General features: G+C 40.7%; 1 protein-coding gene across 1 annotated transcript; it reads left to right on the top strand.

The window, feature by feature from the left end:
• The first annotated feature begins 17,044 nt into the window (after positions 1 to 17,044).
• TCF21 (transcription factor 21) lies at positions 17,045 to 20,061 on the top strand. The gene is made up of 2 exons (XM_027602657.2): positions 17,045 to 17,755; positions 19,501 to 20,061. The coding sequence occupies exons 1-2, from the start codon at positions 17,306 to 17,308 to the stop codon at positions 19,588 to 19,590; spliced, it is 540 nt and encodes a 179-aa protein (XP_027458458.1). The 5' UTR covers positions 17,045 to 17,305; the 3' UTR covers positions 19,591 to 20,061.
• Positions 20,062 to 22,366: the final 2,305 nt, after the last annotated feature.

Raw genomic sequence — 22,366 nt, 5'->3', positions numbered from 1 at the left:
ATGGTAATAAAACATATATAATTTTTATAATAAATGAATGCTGTATGAAGAAACCAAAGAGGATGAAAACCAGGAAAAGACCATTGTTTTCATCATCAGAAATCGATGATGGCCTTAAAAGAGCAAGTTCAGAATACCGGTAAGGAAAGAATCCTGATTACAAGGATGAGAAGAAGTGGAAGTGAAGGTCACAGATATGACCTGCTCAATGTGTGGGATTTTGTGTGTTAGTTTTAAAGATTTCATTTATTTATTTGCGAGAAAGAGAGAGAGTGAGAGAGGACGAGTAAGGGGGAGAGGGAGAAGCAGGCTCCCTGCTGAACAGGGAGCCAGACATGGGGTTCAAACCTAGGACCCTGGGATCATGACCTGAGTTGAAGGCAGACACTTAACTGCCTGAGCCACCCAGGTGCCCCAACCTGCTCAAGGTTTTTATCTTTACCTGGAGGAAGACTAGAAAGAGCAGGTAACCACAGACTTTTTCAGGGTTAAGTCTGTGTGGTATTCAGTGAGCTTGTCAGAGTCACTGTGTCGCCATGAGCTCTTTTGCTGGAGTTTGTGGGAAAAGAGCATTCCTCCCTTTTCCACTGAGGTAATACATGGGTGTAAGTATGTTCCAACTTTGAGGCAGTGATTCTGATTCCCTTTGGAGCCTGATACAGAAGTCAACACCCCAGGAGGCAGAGGAGAAATATGGGTTGAGTTCTAATGATGAATTTAAGTGCATAAACCTGGATGTACTGACCCAACTATATCCTTGGGCTTTTCGACTGTAAGAGCCAATAAATTTCCCTTTGCTTGTATCATAATGGGTTTTCTGTCACTTGATGCAGAACCCATCCAAAAGGCCCATTTTTATTTGGAACTCTATCTAAAAAATGTAAGAAAAAACACCTTAAAGTGAATTTCACAGATAACCAAAAATATTTAGCATGGCCATTAATTTCAGCGCCTGTCCTATAGCCCTTACCAGTCCAGCCTGCTAACCAACACTGAAATAACATTGGGCGTTTTGAATTTCACCTCCTCTCCTTTCCTTTCCCTCCTCTCTAATGGAGGTGCTTAATGAGTAATGAAAAGTCCCAAAAGGTGAATGAGGAAGAAAACTGGATAATCAATCCCAAAGGCAGTGAACCCCAAATTACTCAGTCTGTAAAAAATTGTTTGGCTTCACTAAAGTTATCACTTTCAACAGGTAGTTCTTCCCGGCCTACTGCTGGAAATGGGATAGCAGATTTTCTTTTGAAGGTTAACATTTGAAATATTTAATACTATCAAAGAATGGCTTTATTAGAAATAAAAATCTATTTCCACATCATTTGAGAAGACATGATAAGTTAATGACTTCATAAAACATGTGGGTTGTATCAGGCTTGTTTCATGGTTTATATCACACAAGGATATAATTATATAATATTTAACCCACACAAAAGAAATTTATACTATACATATGTAAGTTATGAACATACTAATAAAAACCGTTGTTACAGACTGAATGCTTGTTTCCCCCCCACACCCCAGATTCATAGGTTGAAAGCTAATCCTCAATGTCATGGTATTTGGAGGTGAGGTGTGGTGACCAGGTCATGAGGGCAGAACCCTCATGAATGGGATTAGTGGCCTGATAATAAAGACCCTACAGAACTCCTTAGTCCCCCTTACCAGGTGAGAACGCAGGGAAAAGACAGAACCAGGAAGCAGACCCTCACCAGACACAGGAAGGCAAATACCTAGAATCTACTTAATATACCAGTGAATCTAATTTTGTGCTCCCTCAGAAACATCCTTCTACTACCCTTAGATAAAATCACTATTCTGAGTTTTGTGTTTCTATATAGCTTCATATATATGTATATGTATATTCCCTAAACAGTCATAGTGAGTCTTCTGTGGCTTGATTTTTCATTCAACATTCCATTCCTGTGATTAATCCATAATATTGAGTGTAACTGTAGTTTGTGTAATTTTCCCTGCTGTATCATTTTAAGCCTTTGTTTTCTGTCTTATAGTGTTACTCATTTTTTTTTCTCTTTCTTCATACCAACTATAACCTGGGGAACTAGAGGTGGGAAGAATATATCCCAGCCAGCGTCTGTATAAAGAGATCATGGTAGGAACATAGTTTCTCTCTCAGGAGTCATCGATACATATTTAAAAAGCTGCTAACTCTATTACAGCCTTCCCAGAACAAACTGCAGTGTTATTTCCATAAGAAACCTAAATAGAAAGTATGAGAAACTAGTCATCATATTCCATTACAGTTTTCAAAAATGAAGAGAAAGTACTTATCTCACTGTTTCTCTTTAAAACACATAGCATATGGCTGTAATACTAAAGTATTAATATTAAATTAATACTAAAGTCAAAGTTCTGTCCTTTAGTTGGCTCTGTGTTTCCATATTATGCCAAATACCTGGTTAAAACTTAAAATGCAAGAATATCATTCACCAGTTAAAAGGAACGAAATACTAATACATGCTATAATATGGATGAGCCTCAAAAACATTATGCTAAGTGAAAAAAGGAAAATGCAAGGAAAGAATCATATATTTTCTAATTTATGTGATGTATAAATTATATAATCTGTCTAGAAAAGGCAAATTTACACACACAGAAAGCAGATCAATGATTGCCTAGGGCTGGGGCAGGAGTGAAAATTAACCGCAAATGGGCAAGTGGGAACTTTTTGGAATAATGGGAATGGTCTAAAATTGCATTGTAGTGATAACTGCATAACTCTGTACATTTACGAAAATCATTGAATTGTAAGGGTGGATTTTATTTAAATAATACTTTAATAATTAAATACTCCAAAATATACTCCAAGAATATTTTAAAATACTCCAAAATATACTCCAAAAATAATTTTAAAATATACTCCAGAAAATAATGAAATACTCCAAATAATACTCCAAAAGTTAAAATGCTCTCATAATGTCTCTAAACTATTAAGTCTGATTCTTTTATTGTTTGTGTGTTTGATTTACTTAATGTAATCATAAGTTGTTTGGGCTTTTGAAGAAACAGCTTCAGTCAGCTAAATTTTAACATTTACATGGACATTTAATGAGTCCATTTAAAAGGAAAACTCACTTGTGAGAGATAGGCTTCTGGGGAAGATCTGCCCATGGAGATGGCATGTCAGGAAGAATGAGTTGGATTACTTGGCTAAGGGACCTAGAACATGACATTGGAAAGATAACCACTGCTCCACATAGAAGTAGAGAAATCCTAAAATAGCAGCAGATTTCCCAAGGGATCCTATGTCATGAAGAGGAAGGATTACAGGAAACTTCTACTAACACTTTATTTTCCTTCCTGGAGCTCCGGGAGAGGTTTCAGTAACTCCGTGGACAGGTCAAGAGCTACTTACCCTATAGAGTTACCCCCAGCCCTCATGATAACTTACGCCTTGCCTACTCTTTTTAAATCCTCTCTTGTTTTGTCAGAGGCACTTAAGTTTTTTTGTTTTGTTTTGTTTCCACTAGTTTGCAGCTCTCAGCTAAGCTTGGTTTGTGATGTGGTAGTTGTTAATTGAGTAGAACATCACGCAACAAACATGCCTTCAAAGGAAAGCAACTAAAAAAAGCCAAAAATAAAAGGATAATTTGGCCAAATTGATCCCCCTCTTTTGGATATAATTTTAAATAAAACAGAGTATTTTTACCTGAATATGGACAAGACCTAAAACTAAAAGGTAAGAAATATAAAAAAGCTAAAATATTCAAAAATATTTTTTAATTTATAATTATATTTGTCGAACAGAGAAGGAAGGCAACTGTTTACATCATCTAAGCTCTTTCCCAAAATATCAGTTTTATCAGTTATCTTTATATTTCAGGGGGGGAAAAACTGGCACTGGGTTGTCCTAATGTTGAAAGGTCCCCCTAATGGTTTCATATAGAGAGAAACAATATAAGTGAAGTGTGTTGGTGGAGAGTCTAACATTCCAGAAACAAGCAGTCAAAGAAAAGGTATCATCACTCTCAACGTTTTCCTTGCGGAGAAAATTGTAGGATGACAGAGTGTGCTGCCAACTTACAACTAGCCATCAGCCTTGTTTGCATGACATTTCTTTTTTTATGTTATGAAAAAAAGAATATTGGTCCAGGTATTTGGTTTCTCAACAGAAATGAGTTTCTAAGGCACTTGGAATAATTAAAAAAAAAATACCAATAAACTTGCTTTAAAAATTCATGAATATTCTGGGGTGTGAGAAAGAATGTTTTATTCCTATATTTTTTATAGGTAAAGGATAAAAAAATATCTACGGAAGCTAAAGATAACAATATTCTTTTAACTAGTTTCACATGGTTTGTGTCAATAACACTCTAGTACTGAAGATAACGTCTAATACAACATGAGTTGTTTTTATATATGTTCTATTTTTTTAAATAAAAGAATACAGCTGAACCAAACATCACTAAATAGTTTAGTGATGATAACACACCTAAAGAATGTCTCAGGAAGGTCACGGTTTGGTATTTCTCCCACCAATTTAGTGGGTTTCTGTTAGTATAAGTTGCTGTTCAAGATCTAAATCAGTTCTCATATCTCACCAAAGACCCCATGCTAAAAAGAAAACTATAGAAGAAAAGAGTTTGCTTGTCATCTCTACCCTATTCTTCAACCCATCAAGGTCATGTACTGAAATTATATTTCCCAAAACACTGCAAAGCATTAAAATATAAATTCATAGAAACCAGAAAGCTCATTGTGTGATGTCCCATGCTCTATCTAGACCACTGAAGGCATTCCATAATTTCTACGAACCTACAGTGCAAGCCAAGGACATTTGTCCTGACAATATCCTGCAAGGAAAGAAGAGAAATATGCTTTTATGTCCATGCTAAAGTTGAAATCAGTCCCAAAGTTCACTGAGACTAGAATCTGATCAAAACCATTATATTAAATAATAATCTCAACCAACTATCATAAATGCCATAATTAAAGGTAAATGCCAGAATAAATATCTGGTCTCTTGCTTTCAGAAGACCTTTAAATTAATGTTTTGCAAATTTATATTTTCACAATGGAATCCTTGATTCAAACACACCCTTCTTTCATTTGTAATTGTGTTTGTATTTGATTTACTTATTTTCAATTTTACAATGAATGACTCTTATAAAGAGCAGTTATTTGCATTTGTCAGTGTTAAGAAGAAAATGTTGTGGGGCACCTGGGTGGCTCAGTCGGATAAGCATCTGCCTTTGGCTCAGGTCATGATCCCAGGTCATGATCCCAGAGCCCCGAGTGGGGCTCCCTGCTCAGTGGGAAGTCTGCTTCTCTCTTTCTCTCTCTCTCTCTCTCTCTCTCTCTCCTCTCCCTGTCCCTCCACCCCACTCGTGCTCTCTCTGCCGCTCACCCTCTCTCTCAAATAAATAAAATCTTTTAAAAATTTTTGAAAAAGAATACAATATTGTGTACTCCCAAGATTTGCTATATCATGAAAAAGAAGAGAAATTCCGTTAGCTGAAAAAGAAGAGAAATTCCGTTAGAAGAAAAAAAAAAGAAGAAGAAGAAGATAGCAGGAGGGGAGGAATGAAGGGGAGTAAATCGGAGGGGGAGACGAACCATGAGAGACTATGGACTCTGAAAAACAAACTGAGGGTTCTAGAGGGGAGGGGGAGGGGGGATGGGTTAGCCTGGTGATGGGTATTAAAGAGGGCACGTTCTGCATGGAGCACTGGGTGTTATGCACGAACAATGAATCATGGAACACTACATCAAAAACTAATGATGTAATGTATGGTGATTAACATAACAATAAAAAATTTTTAAAAAAGAGTAGAACTAGGGTGAAAAAAAAATAGAAACTTCATGATTCTATTACCTGTCCCCATTTAATGGGAAATCAGATGTAAATATATTATTAGAAAGATATGATTATTTTCCTTCTGTTCTGTAAGTTTAAAATTTTTCTTTAAGAGTGTCACTTTAAAAAGCATTATTGTATGTTCGGTTTATTGATTGGGGGTTCCTCCTTCATCACTAGAAGTAAAGTTTGGCTGTATTTTCCATATATATAAAGATCTAATGTAAGTCTAAATTTCTTTATGATGCAAATAAATGACTAAATATATTCTTTTATCCACTCGTATTTTTTAAGTCCATGGGGACCCAAATTGAGACCCTTGATCACGGTCATATGTAGTGTAAATCACAAAATGCGGACTTCTAGTGGGTTGAAGTATCTCCCCAAAATTCATGTCCACCCAGAACCTCAGAATGTGACCTTATCCAGATATAGAATCTTTGTAGATATAATTAAGGTAAGAATCAAGATGAGATCATATTGGACTAGAGTGTGCCCTAAATTTAATGGGAGTATGATTATAAAAGACAGGAAAGGATGCAGAAACACAGAGAGAAGTCCCTGTGATGATAAAGATGAAGAGCAAAAGGGGCGCCTGGGTGGTTCAGTTGGTTAAGCGACTGCCTTCGGCTCAGGTCATGAACCTGGAGTCCTGGGATCGAGTCCCGCATCGGGCTCCCTGCTCAGCAGGGTGTCTCCTTCTCCCTCTGACCCTCCCCCCTCTCATGTGCTCGCTCGCTCATTCTCGCTCTCTCAAATAAATAAATAAATAAAATCCTAAAAAAAAAAAGATGAAGAGCAAAAAATGTGGTCACAAGCAAGGGAACATATGGGGCCACCAGAAGCTGGAAGAGGCAAGGAAGGATACTTCTGTAGAGCTTTCAGTGGGAACGTGGCCTTATGAACATCTTTATTTTCAGCTTCTGGACTCAGGAACTGTGAGAGAATAAATTTCTGTTGTTTTAAGTCACTCAGTTTATGGTAATTGGTTATAGCAGGCCTAGGAAATGAAGACAAGTCTTGTGCTTTAAAATCTCTGAATTTGTTTGTCAGTCATGAATACCAAAGACAAGGGCTATTCAAGGTATTGGCCTTTCTCTAAGAGAATGAACTTGAAGGCCAGGATTCTAGGATGTGATCATTTTAGCTGTTGGTGAGAACAACTTTGTTTGTTTGTTTGTTTTGTTTTATTTGTTTTACTGAGATCTAAAATTTTCAAAGTTGGTAATACAAAACCAAAAATAGGAAGCAGGTCATGCTCATTGTAAATAGTTCTTTTTCTTTTGTAAGAAACCTAAGCAATGATTTAGAATGGACCCATACCCAGGCAAAAGGGAAAATCATTTATTAATAGAATTTTAACATTTCTGAAAAGTCACAAAAAAATTCAAAAGGGATGCTAACCCAGTATCCATTTTAAAATAACCACCCCAAATAAAAGTGGTTGTATCTAACATTTAATCTTTGGTGATAGCTTTTTTTTTTTTTTAAAGCAAAGTTACTTGCATAGTAGAAAGCTGTGACTTTTATCTCCAGAGTCAAATGCTTGGTGATATAACTGACTTACTGTGAGGGCCTTACTATACTGCATCTTTGTTCCACCGTGATCTGGACTAAATAAATTAATTTGGGGGGGGGAGGGGAGAATGATGGCTAAGGAAACAATCCTTCAAATCACCGGGAAGTAAAGGGAAAGACTAAAGTAGTCATAACTTAATACTGAATAGAATTTTAATTTTATGACTGAGACCATAGCTGCTTTTTATCCAAAATAAGAGAATTCTAGGTTTTATTGAAACTACTCCTCCTCCTTGACCACACACACTTTTTTAGGGTTTTGTTTTTAGAGAAGGTATTTGTTGTGTGTTGTTGTTATTCTTATTCAAAGGCTTATATCTTTTATAATTCTACCTCTATCCCAAAGTGAAAATGGAAAAAAAAAACCAGAATGCTACTGTCAAAAAGAGCCTTAGAGATAATTATCATAACATCTACTATCACCAATATTTATAAGTGTTTACTACATGTTAAGCACTAAACTAAATCACTTTACATATATCATCTCAGTTAATGCACCCCAAGTATTGGGTCCATCCCTGCTGTCACCATGTTAAACAGGACACTGAAACCCAGCAAAATTAAATTAAGAGACTTGTTCGAGTTCACATGACTAGTTAGTTGTGTAAGCAGAAGTTGGACCTGGTCTCTTCGTACACAGTACAAAAGTGTTCTACTCTGTTACAGTGACTTAAGAGAAAAGGATAAGAGCAAAACTCGTGATCATTTTAAGGACATTCATGTTTTTATAAATCAGTGGGATGTGAGCATTATATTGTCCATTTAACATTTAGTTCACTCTTCTGCCAAAATTCATTTGAGAAGTGTTTTACTCTACCTTTCTTGGGTGGATTATCTCATTGTGGTCAGTTTTGCAATTGGGTTAAAAGAAAAAAGAACTCACTTATTCATGTGAGGGGAAGTTATAGTATCTGCCTAACATTCTAGCTGAAAATAATACTGGCTTTATCTAAAATATGTCAGAGTGACCAGTTAAAAAGACCCCAGTGTAGTTAATCCACTGTTTGTTTTGTCTATAAGTAATCCCCCAAAAACGTTTGGCAAATTTTATTACTGAATTGATCTAACCCATGTCTATTTCTGTGTGGGAGCTGTGTGGTATACTCAAAGGCACTAGATAAAGAATTCCTAGATTCTTCTACTAATGGGTTCTTTAGAATTGATTTAGAGCTTCTGACTAAAGAATGGTCCTACTTTCTCTAGGAGGATTACCCTTTGCAAATTTTAGCAATGAGTATCAGATGACCCTCCTCGACATAGACCATGAATCTGGATTTAAAACTCTTCCTCCTAGTTTTCTCAAAAAGAAAACCGAGACAAACAATGCTGGAAATTTGTTATTCTTATTGTTGGCACTGACCCTGGTATAATGACATTGATATACAGTAAGCCCTCAAATGACACAAGTGTCCTAGGCATATCTTTTCTTAATCCTGAGTAATTTGGAAGTTGGAAATAATAATGAATTAAAAAACATTTTTCCAGTTACAATTTCTAAAGATAAATGCTATGGACTGATTGTGTTCTCTCCTCTCCCCTGCCAAATTCATATGTTGAAGCCCTAGCCCCACTGTGACTGCATTTGGAGATAAGACTTTTAGGAGGTAATTGAGGTTATGATGTCATAACAGTAGGTCCAATAGGATTGGTGGCCTTATAAGAAGAAGAGAGACAGATCTCTCTCATTGCATATACTCAGAGGGAGGACCATATGAAGATACAGGGAGAAGGCAGCCATTTGCAAGCCAAGAAGAGAGCTCTCACCAGACACCAACCATGCTGGTAGCCTGATCTTGGACTTCCAGCCTCCAGAACTATTAGAACATAGGTTTGCTATGGCAGCCCAACCTAAGACAGTAAACTATTATCAAATCTTGAAAGTATGTCAGAAAAATAATTTTTTTTAAAAAAGAGAGAAAAAAGCTTTCCACTGACTCTCAATCTTGCCACCACATGATGAAATTGATAGAAATTAAACAAACAGAGGGCTTTAGTGAAGACTAATGGTTGTTAGTAATAGCCTTAACAACTTGCACATTTTTCATTGGTCTATCCTCACAAACAGTAACTTTATAAAGCCATTTACTAAGTAGAAATTAGTGCCAATGTTGGTTGGAATGACCCACATTGATGAGTGTTCTTGCATACACAGTCAAAGGTAGATTGTGAAATATTTTTCTGAGCTCCAAATACGAACCGAAGCCCACTGGTAATTGATTTGAACTAATTTTAAACTTCATAGAATTGTGATCTGCATTTTTCTATCAAAGTCAAACAAACTATTCTACTATTCCATATATGTTAACTTAATCCTTTATGCTACACATATACTGCCAGAGACTGAATTGGCTTTCCTTCTCTTTAGTAATGGATTCCCCCAACTCTGAGTTTAAGCTGAGCATATTTAGAGACTGTATTTCCAAACTTTTCCTTTTCCAGCTAAAGAGGCCAATATGACGGGAGTAGAGTGATATGTCTAACTTCCAGATCTTATTATAAGAAATCCACTTGCCCTTCACCCTCTTTCTCCCCCTCCCTGAGAAGTGTTAAGGGTAAGGGTAAGCTGATTTCACCTATTTATGGGTAGGCATTTCCACTCAGGGATGACAGAGTAACAAGACAGAAGGAACCTGAGTCTCAGTGTGTCTCTGTGGAGCAGTCACTCATCCACCCTGGACCACCCGCCTAGGTCTGCACACGTAAGAGAGAGAAGTAAATTTGTGATTTGTCTGAGCCACCATATTTTTGGAGTTAGTATTCTAAATAATGTGCATATCTTACTGTTTACAGTGTACCTTCCATATGCTATGGTCTACATTCATTCATTCATTTGCCAACTATTTATTAAGTGCATACATGTATCAGCATATTAAGTGCATATTATGTATCAGCTCTAGGCTCTGAGCACAAAACTGAGCAAGGGACACAAAGTCCCTGCACTCCTAAAACTTTCACTATAGTGAGGAGGGAGGAAGGGGAGTCAACAGACAATAGTAAAGTAAACACAATTAAACAAAATAACTTGAGGACATACTAGCTATTTAAAATAAGGCTCTCTCAGGGCGCCTGGGTGGCTCAGTTGGTTAAGCGACTGCCTTCGGCTCAGGTCATGATCCTGGAGTCCCGGGATCGAGTCCCACATCATCGGGCTCCCTGCTCAGCAGGGAGTCTGCTTCTCCCTCTGACCCTCTTCCCTCTCGTGCTTTCTATCTCTCATTCTCTCTCTCTCTGAAATAAATAAATAAAAAATAAAATCTTTAAAATAAAAAAAAAAATAAGGCTCTCTCAGATTGTGTTTAAACCTTGATTTGCCATTTATTCACTGTAGTAAACCGCCTCCAAGGATGGCATCAACCATCCATGCCCCAGCCAATGAACCATCCCTCCTGGTATTCATCTTATTGTATAGGTACCCCCCCTTGACTCTCGGAAGGCCCCATGACTTGATTTTGACCAACAGAATGAGGCAGAAGTTAGGTCATAAGAAGACTTTCAGCTTCCATCTGGGCATTGTAGAATGTTCACTCTGAAGGAGGCCAGCTACCATGTAAGAAGTTCAGGCATGTGAGACTGCCAGGCTGAGGAAGCCATGTGGAGAGGCTATACAGAGACGCCCAGCCAGGCCCTAGCTGTTCTAGCCGTCCCTGCTGAGACACTGGGTATGTGAATAAAGAAGAAGTCACCTTTGATTTCCAGCCTAATCAAGCCTTCAGATGACTCCAGCTCCAGATGCCGTCCCGCTGTGACAACATGAGACACCCCAAGTAAGAACCACCCATGGAAACTGGTCAACCCACAGAAATAAGAGAAATAACTTAAGTCACTAATTTGGGTTATTACATAGCAATAGACAACTGGAACAGCAACTTTCTGAATGCAACACATTTCTTAATCTCTCTCTGAGTCAATTTTCTTATCTGTAAGTTTCCTATTTCACAAAGTTGCTATTAGAATTAAATGGGTTAATCTGGAAAATGCTGACAAGAGTGTCTGATTTGTGGTAAACATTTGGTAAATGTTGGCTACTATTATTTATTACTAATAAGTAAAATGGGATGATGGGACAAAAATATTCCTAAGAGGATGGTCAGGGAAGTTGTTGTACGGAAGGTGACATTTGAACTCAGACCTGAAAAATAAGGAGCCAACCATGCAGAGAGCCAAAGAGAAGCATCCAAACAGAAAGAACAGGGACAAAGGTCCCGAGGTAAGCAACGATACAGTGTCATTAAGGGACACAGACATGGCCAGTGTGCTTGGAAGTGGTAAGCAAAGTAGAGTCATGCCAGCCATGATAAGGAATTTGGACTTTATATCAAAGATAATGGGAAGCTTTAAGGGATTTGAAGCAGGAGAATAACTTGGGCCACTCTGTTGGAAATGGATTTTAGAAGGGCAGAAATGGGAATAAAAGGTCCTCTAGGAGACTTTTATACTCATCTGAATAAAAGATTTTGATGACTTGAACCAGGGTTTAGCAGAGGAGATGGAGAAAAGAAGGTTGATGTGCTCATTAAATGAGTGGCCCTTGGCCTGCCCATCAGGCCATCATAGTAGAGATGAGATTTTAACAAGGTTATTCTAGACTCACATTACTAAAACCCTTTTAGACAGGGTTCTAAGCGTTATACCCAGGGACAGCCTTAAATCTATCTCATTTTATATAATTCAGGATTCAGTTGTTACAGGGGATAACAGAATATAAGTTTTCTCACATATCTTATTGTTATTCAAATAGGAAAAACAATTCAAAGCACTCTGGCTTTGTGGAAGGAGCATTACAAGGCAAATCAGGACACATGTTCAAGTGACAATTCGGTCATGGATGACTTATGTGAATCTGTACCAGAATCCTTGACCATTTAGGACTTCCTTGGTCCTCAGCCTTTCCAATTCTGACAATCTATTTCTTTAGGGCTCTACTTAAAAATAGTACATCAGTTGGAAATATTTCATGTTCCTGAGGTCAGGAGTCAGTACTTAGCTGCTGGTCCTGTGAACTAATCTCCACGACTCTTCACTCCTCAAGTCAAAAAGAACCTGCCACCGGGAAATAATCCCAAGGAGATAATCACCAGAAATAGGTTTCAGTTCTCGTGCACATCTCCTAACCTGCCAGGAAGGAGGTTGACAGCAGGTTGTCCCGTCTCTGTTTTATAGCCATCAATAATGTGTTTAACATATATGTGTTTTACAGGTATCTTTCATGTAATCCTGAAGATTTATTCTTTTTAGGAGAATTTGGGAGGATTTGCTCTCAAGCTTTGTTACATTAAGATACAGACAAGTCATCTTCAAGCAAGCTTTTCTAAAACTTCATTGTTACGGGTGGGAAATCTCTAGCACACATCTCCATTAAGATTTTCATTTCATATAGCAGCTCTTTCCTTAATAGTGACAACAGAAAGGAGAGATGCTACATAAGATAGAAAAATGGAGGCAGAGATCCTCACCCAGTACCTGACTAGAGGGTTGTTCAGGTTTGCCTCCCTTTTTTTCCTGATATCGAGTAGGTTTGATACAATTATTCTAGGTTTGGGAGGACACGAAATTGCATTTGTGAAGTTTTACCTATCACTATCTGCCTGAGTTTCCTTCAGCCCACTTGCTTCTTAAGGTAAACTCTGTCCTTCATGTGCACGGGCTTGGCTGCTTTTGCATGTGGGATGCAAGTTTGCTTCTTGGATATAAAATCCATGATGAGTTTGGACTTTCTTTGAACTTTATTGTTGTTGTGGGGTTTTTTGTTTTTTGTTTTGTTTTTTGTTTGTTTGTTTTTGCCAGCTTTAAATCTTAGTGTTATGGGTTTGAAGCTACAATCCATTGAATAAAATGCGGAAAGGGCAGAGGGGGTACGTGAACATGAAGATGACTTCCGATTGCTGATCATAATTGATGTATTGCTGATCATAATTGATGTCAGGTAAAGATAACAGCAACACCCACATCACTATATTGACCTCCTTAGATAGTCACCAATCTCACTCACTAGGGCTCTACTCACTTTAGCTGCCAAATATGACAGGCCAGCACCATTACTATTTGGAACACATAAGGAGAGATAATGCTTACTTTATAAATTAAGTTAAAAATGCAATTTTAAAAAGGGAGGGGCACCTGAGTAGCTTAGTCAGTTAAAGGTCTGACTCTTGATTTCCACTCAGGTCATGATCTCAGGGCCATGAGATTCGAGCCCCAAGTCAGGTTCTGCACTGGGCGTGGAGTCTACTTAAGATTCTATCTCCCTCTACACCGCCCCCACACTCTCTCAAAAAAAAAAAAAAAATAGAACCAGATTTCAATAGGCTTATGAGCAGGAGATGGAAAACACTCAATTAGCAGCAAAGGGTACAGTAACAATTTTGTTGAATGGAGAAAGAAGCACTGATTTGCACGGAAAGTCCAGACATTGTTGAAGTGGTGGTCACCATATCAAGTAAAGAGAATAACACAGCAGGAGGTGTTCATTAGAAGTGAAGGGGATAAAACAGAATTGGCAGTTTCGTCAATTTGCCAGCCTGCATGCTTCCTGGCCAAAAAATGGAGAGTATGAGAAAAGAATTAAATTTTTAATTTGAAGACATAATTCCCCCCTCCCCTGGGAAAAAGAATGTGATGGCATATGAAGTCAGTTAGAAAGAAGCCTGTGATGTTTTCCTTCTCATAAAAAAAGGAAGCAAATTATTTTATCCAAGCACAACTGAATCAAATTTGAACTTCCTGAAAATTTATCAGTTGATAAACCAGGATTTAAGTTCAAGGACACATTCCACACCTAATCTTCATTTTACAACCCTTGGAGATAGATTTTCCTTAGCACTGAAATCTTTCAAAGATAGTCTTTCTTGCAAAACAAATCGTTAGAAGTGTGCAGCAAATTGGCCAGATGTCTCTGGGGCATAAACTCTCTCTTAAAAGTAAGGCAAGAGCTTTTAGTAACTACCTCGTGCTTTCAAACGATGAGCTTTCTAGTTGGCATTTTGAAACAGTAATGTTCAAAGTATTTCTCTTGTTGTCGAAAGAGTTAATACAGCTTCTCAAAATGTGCCTCTCTTCTCACAGAATATAGTTTATATTTGGGGAGAATTTGGCACAGCTTAAGTTACAGCCTAACTGGTTTTCTTAGTAGAATCCAATAAGGCATTTCTCCCACCCATTTGTCCCTTAGTGTTTATTAGCAGGGATAGACACAAAATGTCAAGAGGAAAGAAAAAAGTATTATTTATATTAATGTACTTTCTTCAAGACTTCACATCAAGATACCCAAATAACAGCCTTCTTCACATCTTCACATCCTAAACTGGTAACCGTCCCTTGGAGAGTGTTCACAAACACCCCAAAGTTCATTATCAACCCAGTGTATCACGCAAGATAAGTGGACTTAATTCTTGTTTATCTAAAAAAACAATAATTGCTAGGCACATAAATCAATTTGTGGCATGAAGCTAGTTCTGCTCTCTTCCAGAAATTGCTCTTCTTAAGTTTCGGACCTTGAAAAAATAGCAGAAATCTATTCAGCGGTCTTTATTTCTATGATTGTTGCTGTCCCCCAAACAGCCTGAGCAGTCTACCATCTGAGGTGTGGCAGAAAACCAGATCCTCACCCTCCCGCCAAAAGAGAGTGCTTAGAGAAGCAAAATCTATACAGCTTAATAGCTTGGTATGTGGTAAGGCCATAGTTCTGATTCTTAATTATGATTCTACTCTGGGGCCCCAATAAATAAATAAATAAATAAATAAATAAATAAATAAATAGTGATTAGTTTGCAGATATCTCAGTAGCTGCACAAACACACATTTCACAAAGTGCTGGCCAATGCCTACTTTCACATATTTCTTTTAGCCTAAAAATAACTTTCATGTCTTCCTAAGAGCAAGAAAAGGGAGGGAAAATAAAGAAACTAGTTTGGGAATCAGTGGGGAAATGTTTAACAGGCCTGCTGGGTGTTCTCTTAATGCTGTCTTGGATCTCAGATTAAATTATTATACTTTTTCTGTGTTGTAGTACTGGGTCAGTTGTGCATGAGGACAAAGGCAACTTCAACTTGATATTTCTGTCATCCCTGCTGTGGGAAGAGTCCTGTTCCTGGTTTATAACATCAATCACTCTCACAATAAATCTTGGTGGTGGATATGGTCATTTAAATCTCCACCTGCACAAACAACAGAAAATAAGAGAGCTCATAAATCTCTACACTGGTGATTAACAAATTTTGGATCCTGGGCAAAGATATTATGGGGAGGGGTTCTCACTAATTCATTAATAAAGACTGATTTGCTGACAATCTGTTTAGTTTACAGCATGGGGGAAAGCAAACAAGACCCTGCTAACAAAACAAAACGTTAGAGGTTAGTGAATTCCCAGCTGAGCCAGGATTAGAGATATGATATCTTAATGTAGGAGAGGGGTACAGCCCGTGAACCAAAAGCTCAGAAGCTGCTCTTACACTTTGCTCCAGCCCCTTGTCTTCGATGCCTAATTGCAAGGGAAGAAAACCTGGAGAAGAATCAGTAAGAGAGATTCAGGCGTTCTGTCTCTCCAATTTTATTTCATCGATTTTATGCAATCTCTTGGTTGCTGGTTCCCTTTGCTTTTCTACTTACTCTCCAGATTTTCTTCTTCTCCAGGAAAGAGGGTCCAGGCTCGAGTTAGAGAAAGGAAAAAACAAAACAAAACAAAAACAAACAACAACAACAAAAAAAAACCCTTTGCCCCAAGGGCTAATACTGCTTAGTATTCTGTAATACCAGTTTCAGGTGGGGAACCCGGGTAGCAAAGAGGCCCTAAGGAGAAGGCCAAGGCATTGGGAGGGTGAAAACAACAAGTCCCAGGCAAGATAATATCTGAGAGCCGCTAAGATTCTTAAGACATTATTAAATGCATTTCTAGAAAGAATTTTAGGGGAAAGTTTTAATTTTGTCAAGAAAAGATTATCAATTAACAAAATGCTTTCCACACACTCGTGGGACTCTATCTCACCACCCCCACCCCCACTAAACTGTGTGTGTTGTCCTGGGTGTGCGATCATCGAGTATGTTTGTGTGCACAAACAGTTCCATCATAGCTTTAAAGTGACCAGGTGCAGATGGATGTTTTGGTACTTTCTCTGCATCACCCTAAAGATTCAGTGAAGTGCTTGTTTTGTTAATTTACCCCGGTTAAAGGTGGGAAGATATCTTGGTAAAGCCACAGAGTCTTAGGGGTGTTGGCAGGCAGGAGTTGACCACTGTCTGGATGGTGTTTAAATTGCAGGGAAGAGGAGACAGGGGGATGCTTGTGAGATTTGTGTTTGGAAGTCCCAGATAGAGCAAAAGGATCCGGTTGTTTTTCTGAAGTCCTCAGTAACAACCAGCTACGACCTCTTAAGAGGGAAAGCAGGCCTTAGGAGATGGCCCTGGAGAGGGGCTGTGGGTGGGGCGCTCTCCTTGGCTAAACTGGAAGAAGGTGACTGGTATTTGCGTGTTGCAGTTGAGTTGATTTACATTGCAAGTTGGAAATCAGGGTCTGTGCGTAAGAGTTTCCCTCTGGTTGTGAAAGGGGTCTAAGAGTCGGCTGGGGCCTCGTAGGCCCCTCCCCTGGGCTACAAGGATCCGCCTCTCTATTCCCCAGATAAATTCCTAGTGTCCACCAAATTCCTCAGCGCTCTCTCACACTCCTCTGCGGCCAGGACTCCGGGGGTGGGGAAACAGAGCTGGGTTCCTCCCCGCAGAAGCCCTCTGGGTTCCTTCTCACAACTCTGCGAAGGGGAAAGGGGTGTGAGACTCAACCAGACCCCAACTCCAATTCCCAACACGAGGTGGCTGCTTCATACTCCACACCCGGGGGCCTACTGGTTTGGGGCTCGCTCGCGCTCGCTCGCTCGCTCTCTCTCTTTCTCTCATCCCCCCCCCCCCCGATCCTCTCCCCCAAACATGTCCACCGGCTCGCTCAGCGATGTGGAGGATCTTCAAGAAGTGGAGATGCTGGACTGTGACGGGCTGAAAATGGACTCGAGCAAAGAGTTTGTGACTTCCAACGAGAGCACCGAGGAGAGCTCCAACTGCGAGGCGGGGTCTCCCCAGAAGGGCCGCGGAGGCCTGGGCAAGAGGAGGAAGGCGCCCACCAAGAAGAGCCCCTTGAGCGGCGTCAGCCAGGAGGGGAAGCAGGTCCAGCGCAACGCGGCCAACGCGCGCGAGCGGGCCCGGATGCGGGTGCTGAGCAAGGCCTTCTCCAGGCTCAAGACCACCCTGCCCTGGGTGCCCCCGGACACCAAGCTCTCCAAGCTGGACACGCTCAGGCTGGCGTCCAGCTACATCGCGCACTTGAGGCAGATCCTGGCTAACGACAAGTACGAGAACGGTTACATTCACCCGGTCAACCTGGTAAGTCCGCCGATGCCGATGCCGCTGCGGCTACCCGAATGCCCCCCGCCAGCGCGTCCGCAGCCGCGTCTGCGGAATGGCTGTGCGCTCACCTCGGCCGCCACCAGCCCGGCGCGCCTCTGGGGACCTTTGCAGGAGATCCCGCACCGCCCTCGCTCTCTGCCCTGCAAGCTGCTGGAGCGGAGATGATTTATGCAAGTGTTTGACGTGGCAGCCCAATTAAGAGTTCGCAAGTGTACTGAGCTGGCAAAGAGGGATCCCCGAACCCGCGCCAGCGCCGTCAGGGCTGGTGTGGGACAGGGAACACCAGCCAGATGCTGCGCGCCTAGAAGGCATTTTGTGAATCCCTTTATTCTTCTTTTAGCTGAAGGAGAACTTGATTTTCCCCTTCTCATTTTTGTACATAAAAACACCCAATTCTGTTTATTTCCCAGGTATATTTAGGACCATTAGATACAAATTCATGGCCCCGTAATTGTCATGTAAGTCCCCAATTATGTAAATATTCGGCGCTTCTCTTATAGGTAGATTAACATTTTTAAATCCCAGAAGTTCTAACAAATATCAGCCTAATCAGTAAATTCTCACAAATATTAGTGTAATAAGTGATATTAAAATATAATAAATAACATTAAAATAGGCCACTCTCGTTGAAGATTTAAAAACATGTTACAAAAAACCCGTAATGCTCACTGAGGCTAATTTCTCTCAAATGCATTTTGCTATATAAGAAGTACAGTTTAATTCCTTTTTTATTTCATTTCATTTTAAGACCTCCAGGCTCTAAAGAAAAACAAGGACCACAACTTACTAGCACCTTTGTTTATATATGATAAGAATGAGAGGTTTTCCTCTTAAAAGTCATCTTATCGGCCAGCACTAGTGGGAGAGGTTGGGAGCTTTGAATTGTCTTCTCACTGAATTGATTTCAGGAATTGGGGGGAGGGGTGCAAAACCACATTTTACCCTGGTAAATATTTTTCCCTCTAATTAAAAGTTTATTCTCTTTCTAAAAAAAAGATGCGTAAATAGCTTTTCGAAATCTGTAACTAAAATGAAAGTAATCACTTCATTTACAGTTGCTGCTGTGTTCATCTTTGAATAAAGAAACTGCAGTGAGCTTTATTATAAAACACCTCGGGGAAGGGAAAAGGCGATGTTCGCTCAGCCCAGTAGGAAGATGATCTTAAATAAAATATGCGCGTATATTCTTTTATTAGCATTATCCCCCCCACCCCTTAAGAGCCAGCGATTAATTTAGAAACTGTGGTCCAAAGCCCGCGTTTGTGAGGGAGGAAATGGAAGCTGGCAGTAGAAAAACAGACGGGGAGGAAAGCGAGGGGGCCGGGAAACCTGGGCAGGGCCTCAGAAGAGGGGCCCGAGGGCCACTTCGCCTTGAACCCGGGGTCCGCTAGGCGCTAGGTCCTTCTCGGCTTCCCTGCTTAGGCTTACCCCGGCAGCTGCCCCAGCCACTTTGGGCCTTCCAAGGGCCTCCTCTTTGGGTTTCTCTTACAACTGAGGATGAACCCCCTTTGCTCTACCACCCCGAGCTGTGACTTGGAGCCAACGCTTTTTCTTTATCCAGCCACGGGGCGCACTGGAACACGGAGCAAATTGCAGAGATAACGCCTCTCTCCAACTCACTGCCTGCCCCCACCTCTCCCTCTCCTTTAGTCTCAGGCTCCGAATCCACCCCATCCCTCCTCCAAGGCCACTTACCTCCTCCACCCTCTTCTCTCCTGCAGACGTGGCCCTTTATGGTGGCCGGGAAACCCGAGAGTGACCTGAAAGAAGTGGTGACCGCGAGCCGCTTATGTGGAACCACAGCGTCCTGACCTTGGAGGTGCGAGTCTGGGAAAGGCGCGCTCCCGGGGGGAGCGGGCCCCGGGAAGGCGACCCCTGCCCTCCCTGCTCTCTGTCTCTGCTTCCCCCTCGCAACGCTCCTCTCCCTATCCCCCGCCCCCCCCCCCCCGCGAGAACACTTTAGAGCGACGAGGAGATTCGTTTCCAAACCTGAGGAGATCAGTTGTACTTACAAAGATTCCCATCTATTTAACTTTATTAACTTCTACCGTGAATGACTCTTCGAGCCTTGCTGGTCCAAGTGCAATATGTAATTATAAATATATAAATAGATAATAAGAGCCTATCAGTGTGTATCTTTTGTACAATATGTTGTAAAATGTAGATCATAGAATAGCTGACTTTGACAGTCACATTTATAAAGTAATTCACTTAAAGATATATATTTTTTTCAAACAAGTTTTGCTACTTTCGAAAATAAATCTTTCTTTATATTGCTAAAAGCCCTGACATTGGTGTGATTTTTACCAAAAAAAAAAAAAATGATCTAGACTTGAAAGCAGGGGACTATGGGGAACCTTGAAAATAAAAGTGATTCTTTTGATCCTCAATCCAAACTTCTAGAGATGGAAAAGATTAAAAACAATTTCCACTGTGAAGGTGCAGCTCACATTTCACACTGAAACCTCAAAAAGAAACTCTGGTCTCAGGTTTGCAGGTTATTCTTAAGACAATTATAAATAATGTAACCGTGAACCAAAAAAAGGGGGGGGCAGGATAACCGTTAGTAACAGTTACACGATTCAAGGGAAAAACACACCAAAAGGAAAATCCGATTTTCAAGTATTCCACGGTATAATTGATGACAGGAGCAGGAAGGTAAATTCCACGTTTTTTAGCTTTCTAGGCGCAGACATGAACCCAAACAACCCATAATGCGAAACTGTGAAGAAATAACGGGAGCTATGAAAAAGTGTAAATTCCATAACCTTTAGGAAGTGCTGCAACATACATTATTTATTTCTTCTTAGTAATTAATGAATTACTTCTAACACCGCTTATGCCTACCTATGGGTTACAGTTAGCCAGCGCCTTCAGCTCCCGGCCACGACTTCCGGCGGACTGGGTTTTAATTTAAACATCTTCCATGCTACGGAACAGCTCCTTGGGGAAGATTAAGTTGAGATAAACAGAGAGGCGAGGCCGAGGAGCCTGGAACCCGGTTCACTCGCTGCCCCAGCGCAGCCCGCAGCGGGCCGATGCGCCAGATGCCACCGGGGCTGTTTAATGTTCGGGGTTATGACCGCAGTGTTTACAAGACGTCTTCGGTTATTTATACTGTTATTCCTCGCAGAGAGCCTTGAAACTTCCGCTTCATTTGCTCTTTCTTTTCGATTTTTTTTCCTCTTTTTCTCGGCTCAATTTTGTACCTGAAGTAAGAGCTCCCTCGTCCATCTCCTGCACCTCCAACCAACCCCAGGGCTGCTTAGGGGGTGGAACCCTGGGTCTGGCCTTCTGGGAAGGAGCCAGCGACACTGGCCCCGACAGGTGAACCGCTTTGCCTGCCGTTCTCTGCCAGTGAAGGCTACCACATTACCAAGTGCAATTCTCTGCTCTTGGAGGGCTGGGAACTTTGCTCACTCCTAATCTGCCTGCTTGTCATTTGCAAGTCAGAGGACATCCTGGGGTGTCTGGCTTTCCTACCACTCCCCCAGCCCCGACTTGACCTTTAGGAGCGCATTTCAAGCTTTGACCACCTCCACCCTCCCCAAATTCCTGTGTTCCATTACTTCAACCACAGGACCAGTGCCCCCGGCTCCAAGATTCAGAATCCAAGTCAGAGATGAGTCCCAGAGTGATTCAGCTGTTTGCGTTTCACATTCAGCAGAATTTCCAAGCTCCCACTCATGTTCTTATAAACCAAATGCTCAAAATTCTGAGCACCCAACTCAGGTGGCCCACAGAGAAGAAATTGCTGCTTGCTCATTCTGTGGACCCCAAACTGCAAATGGACTTGAAAAAAAAAAAGTCCTATGCCTCCTCTCTATAATTTGAAGTCTTTGCTCTCAGCATGAGGCATGTGGCTATGAATAGGGAACATGTGAGTTAAGCCCAAGTTCTGCCTCTAGGTTTTCCCTGAAAGGGCTTGGATCCTCAGTTTTCTCATCTCTGAAAATGGGGATGTGTTAAAATAATAATACTCATAATTTTCCTCTTTTGCCTTGCAAAACCTCAGTGGGATACACATGAGATTATATTTGTGTAATCACTTTATAAAAGAAAAGATCAATGCAAATATCAGTTACTTTCACAAAGTAGCTAGAGATGAGCTGTCTATGCTTGACCTGACCTGAAAGTGTCTCAGGAAGCTCAAAGGGTGTGTGTTCATAGTGCACAGGTTATAGTCTTTCTATGGCCAGAACAAAACACCTTCTTTTCTTTGATGCAGTGCTGAAGGTTACAATTTCTCCCTCTCTCTCTCTTTCCCTCTCCCTCTCTCTCATGCCTTTACCTCTCCCCAGTATTCTCCAAATGTGTCTAGAGCTTTCTACCAATGTGACTATCCTGAAAATCGAGAACCCAGAATTCAGAGAGCAAATACAGGGCCCGAGATCAGCAAACAGAAGGGCTACCCTGGCGTCTTGCTGTCAGGAAGGCCTGCCAACAGGGGCCTCAGCCAAGAGCCAAGGGTGTCCTTGGGGTCCCATGGTTGTTCACTGAAAGGAGCAGGCAACACTATGGGAATGACTGGGTTTTGGCTACCACTAGCCCCAGGAATGTGGCAATGTGACCGCCCCAAACACTTTG

The sequence above is a fragment of the Zalophus californianus genome, chromosome 7 (assembly GCF_009762305.2).
Source record: "Zalophus californianus isolate mZalCal1 chromosome 7, mZalCal1.pri.v2, whole genome shotgun sequence".
Classification (NCBI taxonomy): Eukaryota; Metazoa; Chordata; class Mammalia; order Carnivora; family Otariidae; genus Zalophus; species Zalophus californianus.
The sequence above is the reverse complement of the archived record's forward strand: the minus strand, read 5'-3'. Positions and strand labels throughout refer to the sequence as shown.

Bases quoted from the DNA above. Each gene is read 5' to 3' on its own strand.
- TCF21 (XM_027602657.2), top strand. From the start codon at position 17,306: ATGTCCACCGGCTCGCTCAGCGATGTGGAGGATCTTCAAGAAGTGGAG. The intron at 17,756-19,500 runs GTAAGTCCGCCG...TCTCTCCTGCAG, and splicing joins ACATTCACCCGGTCAACCTG to ACGTGGCCCTTTATGGTGGC.